This window comes from Oenanthe melanoleuca, chromosome 1 (assembly GCF_029582105.1).
Source record: "Oenanthe melanoleuca isolate GR-GAL-2019-014 chromosome 1, OMel1.0, whole genome shotgun sequence".
NCBI lineage: Eukaryota > Metazoa > Chordata > Aves > Passeriformes > Muscicapidae > Oenanthe > Oenanthe melanoleuca.
Window position 1 is genome coordinate 106,663,460 of NC_079333.1, and position 6,000 is coordinate 106,669,459.

General features: G+C 40.9%; 1 protein-coding gene across 1 annotated transcript in view; it reads left to right on the forward strand.

The window, feature by feature from the left end:
* HSF2BP (heat shock transcription factor 2 binding protein) overlaps positions 1 to 4,283 on the forward strand; it is a 30,929-nt gene extending 26,646 nt beyond the window's left edge. Inside the window, exon 8 of the mRNA XM_056505297.1 lies at positions 3,476 to 4,283. Coding sequence (XP_056361272.1) covers positions 3,476 to 3,684 — 209 coding nt within the window. The 3' untranslated portion in view covers positions 3,685 to 4,283. The remainder of the gene's footprint in view (positions 1 to 3,475) is intronic.
* The last annotated feature ends 1,717 nt before the right edge of the window (positions 4,284 to 6,000 follow it).

Genomic DNA, 6,000 nt, shown 5'->3' on the forward strand with positions numbered 1-6,000 from the left:
AAGGATTTTTTTGATCTTGTACAAACAAAATGTTACTCAGCTAGTGTAGAAATGACTAAATCTGGAAGCTGTTGACATAAATATAATGCTGAATAATGAAGATTCCTTACATTTCTCTGAGTGCTTTGTAGACAAGGCTTTTAGAAAACGTCCCTAATGATATTGAAGACAAGAGAAACATTTCTTTGGTATTTTTTTTAAATCCTCTTAGGAAACATGATTATCCTCAATAAGTACTATTCTCAAAACCACATGTAATCCTCAGGGAGTATATTTTAAGACATATGTATTTATTTAACTCAGAACATCTCAGAATACATTCAAAACAATGGCAATCTGAGGTTAAATGTGTATTAAGTCATCTTCTGATGCAGGATCATTTCCTTCCTTTGCTGGATGCCCCTGTGCCTTATCTGTTCTTCATTTGAGTGACTCAAGCTGTTGAGCTTCCCTGGCTGCTGCTGGAGATTCTTCCTAGAACCTCCCTGCTCTTACTGGAAAACATTCTTGTTCATCAAGCTGGAAATAATTTCCTGATCTCCTACAGGTCTTCATTTTCTTGGCTCCCCTGCTAAGGCTTCCCCTGATCGATTCTTTAATTTCTACAGCCTTTAAACACTTGCAGATAATACTAATATTGATTCCTGTAACAGTATTAATAACAAAGCTCTTTTCATCTTACATATATGAAGCTTCCCAGCAGCACTGCAAGCCATTAAAAGTATTAGTAGCTTTATTTCATGGAGGAATAATGTCACACAGAGGAAGATTGTAAATGAACTACATAGATTTCACTCCCCAAAGCTTCTTACCTATTTGGGCTGTAGTTTGTGGCTGCTATTTCCCATGAATAAATGTAGAATAATAGTAAGAACAGAAAAAGGGGGAGGTGATCTGTGCAGTTTTTGAACAATATAAGAGGCAAAAAAAAGGCATAAAAAGATACACAATGTGGAAGGCATGGACACAAAAAAGGGAAGGCAAAGGAAGACAAATTCAAGGCTTTAGTCATGTTTTGATTAGGTTAGAATAAGTCTGAAAACCAAAACTTGTACCCAGGTTTTTTCAAAAGGATTCACTGAATTGTTGGTGGTCAGGAAATTTGGCATAAAGTCTTGCTGTGAGGCTGAGCTGCAGCATTTCCCCAAGAGTTACAACTGCTCATCACTCAGAAAGTTGCACCTGTTGGTGCTGCTGGAGATGATGATGGAAAGAGACTCCTCAGATCCCTCAGCCTGGGTGTCAGCAGTGAGAGTGGCTGTGCCATGGGTGTGCAGCACTAATCATGGGGATTTTATTGATTTGTCATGTTTAAAATTGTGCAGCATGCCCAGCAGCTAAGCTTCTCATTGCACAGAAAAGGAGAAAATGCATGTTATTTTTTGGGGTTGGACAATACCTATGTCCTCAGATTATACCCCACTCTGCTGGTTTTCCAGGAGAAAGTAGAACTCCTTTCTTAAGAGGTTAACACATGATCATTTCCATTTATGATGGAAAATGGAGGAAGAGAGAGAGAGTGCCTGGCTTTTGGGTGTAGATCAGATATCACAGTCTTTAATATTGTTCTTCAGACTTGTGCTGTTGGGAATTACTTAAAAATCCCCATCTCACCAGTGAGTTTCATGCTAAAATCTAGTCTTCTTCAGTGTCCATCACATCCTGTTCTCTGCCCCCCGGGTGCTTTCAACCCTTTTGCTGTAATGAATAATTCTCCTCAGTCCTTTTTCAGGTCACCAGTGTTACATGTGAAATAAGCCAGGAAAGGAAAGAACTTGCCTCAGCCCCACCAAATACCTCCTCCAATCTCAGTGCACTTTGGTTCATCACTGCACTGGTTTTATGCTCCTTCAGTGAGATTTTGGTCTCTCTGGTGATTTTGTGCTCAAAGTGATCTGAATTAATTTTCTCAACCTTTCTGCACAACCCTTTATCAAAAGCTTGCTGAAGACTAGGTATGCTAATGAAAAACACATTAAAAATGCATGGGCACGTGGGACAAATAACTGCTTCAGCTATAAAAATATATTAGATGTTTTCATTTGGAATATGCAGAATAGGGAAGTCTTTCTACCACATGCTTTTTATAAAGCTGTAAACCACTAAATGCAAATGGGCCGTTGCGAATGATTAAAATGTAATGCTCCTAATGTTTCAGTAATTAAAAATGCATCCTGTGTTCTTAGCAGTGGAGTTATTACATGTCTTCCTGGCTTAAGTCAGTCAAAGGTCTTTGCTGCATTTCCCTGGCACATTCCTGAGCAGCAGTGCTTCAATACCCATTTCAATTTTGTGCAGACTGAATTAAACACTTGGAAGGTTGATATGTGGTTGCTAGAAAGTTTTATAAAGATTAATATTTCATTGAGCTTTGAGGAAATCCAAAGCCTCATATAAAAAGAAATTAAAGAAAAGCCTGATGATTTACTGCAGATTTGATTTGTTAGTCTGTTGTTTTTTTTAAAGTCAGAATAATCATGGGATACAGTTTGTTCTGCTCTTAAATTGGATTGCATCCAACAGTACATCCTGGGTACTGACTGGATAAATTCAGGTTGATAAATTCCCTGCTTTACAGCAGTTTCAACATCTGAAACACAAGAGAAAGGTTCCTGGTTATCTCTCCCTCACTGTCTGGGTTTGTAGGACAGGTGTCTGCTAAGAAAGGCAGGAGCCTCTCTTTGAAATGGAGCATGTAAGCCCCCTCCCTCCAAATTATTATAATTTTGAAATTAAGGGGCTCTCAGGTAAAGATATGGGAATTAGGAATAACAGTTCTTTACTAGGAAAATTAAAATAGAAATACAGTATTGCAAAGAACAAACCCAAACCACTGCCAGAGTCAGAATCCTGACACCCTGTCAGTCAGTGAGTTGGTAGCAGTCCCATTCAATGGTGGCTGCATCCTCCTGGAGTGACAGATGTGGTTCAGCTGAAGCAGTGCTCCTGTAGAAGGTGCAGTTTTCTTCCAAAAGTCCAGTGATGATGTGGAAAGGTCCATTTTTCCTCTGGAATCCAGTGGAAAAAGAGTGCCCTGATGTTCCAAATCTCAGTTTTTATCTAAGTAGAAAATGTTTGGCTCCTCCCCTGGCTGGAGCATCTCCCAGTGGGATGATGTAATTTTATCAGTCATACAGTGGGACTCAATGGCCCACAGCAGATGATATCTTCCTGGAGGGAGGATGGGTTGTGGAAAAGATAAAGGTGATAAAACCCCACCTGGTTTTAACAGATGGTGATAGATTACATACTTTTGGTCACATCCTGTATTGCATCCTAACACACTCACAAACACTGCTGGGCAGAAGCTGCTGAGGGAGGACAAGAATGTGGTTTTCAGGTACCTCCTAGATCCAGCCAGCCAGCAGCAAACAGCACTGGGAATTACAACACTTGCATTATTCGCTGCCTGCCTGGTGGATCCTTTCAGACTCCCTTCTAACACGCCCTGGGTGCTTTTGTTCCCTGCTCTCAGACCCGGACAGCGAGGTGTGCCTGCACGCCCTGCGGCTGCTGCAGTCGGTGCTGCTGGAGCCGGAGGTGCTGGCCCGCTCGGGCGCCGAGGTGCGCCAGACGCTGCCCTTGCAGCGCATCGTCGCCCTGGCCCGGAGCCGCAACGCAGAGCTGCAGGCCCTGGCCAAGGAGCTCCTCGAGGACCTGAAAATATTTGACTACGAAGCGTAGAAGAGCTCTGCCACACCAAATGCTTACGTCTTTCCTGTATTTCCTGCACGGGTTGTTGGAGATGGGCTGAAAAAAAAAACTCTCTGCTTAATTTCCTCTGACAAAATCCTTTTTGGGAATTTGAATTAACCCAAGGAAAATCATACTTGGGAAAACCCATTGGGTTTTAGATGCTCAAATAAAACCGTGGGTCATCTGGTAGAGATGAGGCAGGCTTATATTCTTTAAGCAGAATTTTATTGATAATGGGTTTCCAAAATGGTCTGTGGTTGTTTTGTGTATTTCCTGTCTGGGGTAAAATATTCTCATTCCTTGATAACAGTTCATTGCAGTGGTAAATAATCCTTTTGGCCCATCCTTAAGAATTACTGTACTGTGAGGAAAACTCTGCTACCTTTCATAACTCTTCTGTGTCAGAATGCACCCCAAGTTCCAGTTTTATTGTTGTTATTTCTCACCTCTTTGTATTGTAATAAAAGAAAACTGAATTTCTGTAGCATGTAATGGATTCTGCTTTCAAAATTTGTATTCAGATTCACTCTTAACTGGAAGTCAAGCTGGTCTTTGGCTGCCAGGCATGTTAGAAATTGGGCTATTCTTTTTAGAAAAGCCCTGAGAAGGAAAATAAATTGCTGTTGTCTGTGGTACCCAGTTATGTGCTGAAGAGGCTAAAATGAGCTGCTGCTCTGTTGTGTGCAGCATCACATCCCCTCACAACCCTGGGGTTTGTTGGAGCTTCTGAGCACAGCTTGCTTACCTCAGGGGTAAAGACAAACACTTGGTAGAATTTCTAATTTTTTAGAAAATAATATTTTTTCTGTGATGTCAGAAACAGCTCCGGTTAAGTGAGACTTTTCAAGGGAACAGCAAATGAGAAGTGCACTGCTGTGGTAGCACCTTTTTCCATACTAAAATTATTGCACCTCATCTGGGAACCCAGCATGTTAACAAAATACAATGTGCACTTCAAATTACAGAAAACACAAAGTAAACTTCATAGGATTTAAATGTTACAATTACCAGGCAGCTTTAGAGGGAGACCACAGTAAAATGTGTAAGTTAAGGTTTAGGGCATCTCCCTTTAGGCTGTTTGCAGAATGATGGATGTTCAGAGTTAGAAATGTAATAAATCACCTTGAAATTACTTGGCTCAGATGCTACAGGTGCTAACAGTCTGGTTTGGGGCTGTAAAATGAAGATTAAGATAGTGATCTCACATACATGAGTGGGTTGCACAGGGTTCTGCCATGTCTGATTCAGCACTACATTGAACTTACCAAGTGCAGATTTGTGGAAGGCTTTAAATCTCCTGTTAAGTGTGCTTTCTTTGGATTTGTTTTCTTATCTTGCTATCCTAGTTAATCCTCCTAGAGTTTAATCCTAAAGGGTTCAAAATGATAATTGGTAGTTTCCTGGAATATCAACTCATGAAAGTGTTCGATTTCAAGAAACACTGAAGGGCATCATCCACTTTGCATTGAATTATCTGTTCACAAAGGTCTTTCATCAAACTTTGGAAAAAAGTAAAACAGTAGTTCTGCGAGCAGAAAAGCTGATGGAGCCTCATGTCCTGTGGATTTGAGATATTTCTCGAAAATTTCCCTGCCCTTCCCAACCTGAAACCAAGACCTTCCAAGGGTCAGTGTGGTGTGCACCAGCTGGGAGTGACACAGGTGCTCACAGCCAGGTCAGTGAACTGTGGTGATGGGCCAAATCCAGCCTTAGGAGAGGCACTGGCAGTGCATCTGCACCTCATTTCCATGTGAAATCAGGAAACAAAGCAATCAGGACTGTTCATCTTCATTGTGTGTCCACTGGCATGGCCAGCCATGCTCAAAGTGGTGATTTGAGACAGGGTTTTCCCCAGCAAGCTGCTCTGATCTGGTGATAAGTTCTTTCAATGTCTCCCAGATGTGACTGTATTTTCAGGTGTAGCTTGCCAGGATTGTTTCTTCAGAGCCAAATCATCAATGACCCTGCAACCTTGAGAAAGTCTTTTTCCTGTACAAAGTGTTTCATTATGCAAGGCTGAAAAATAAGAAAAAGTCACCTCATCTGTGAAATACAGTGTATATTTAAAAATACTAGAGAGGAAAAGTATTAGAAACATCAGAGATGAACCTGTGTCAAACAGTTCTCTAGGAAAGTCTGTGTTTTCCCTAAACTTACTTTTTCTAGGTGTTCACAATTAACTGGGTTTATGGAAAAGAAAAAGACAGCATTTGAGGGAAACTTATCATAGGAAAGCAAATTCATAATATTTTTTTGGTTGGAAAAAAAAGTGTCACTGGAGTCAAATGATGCTGAAACAAGGTG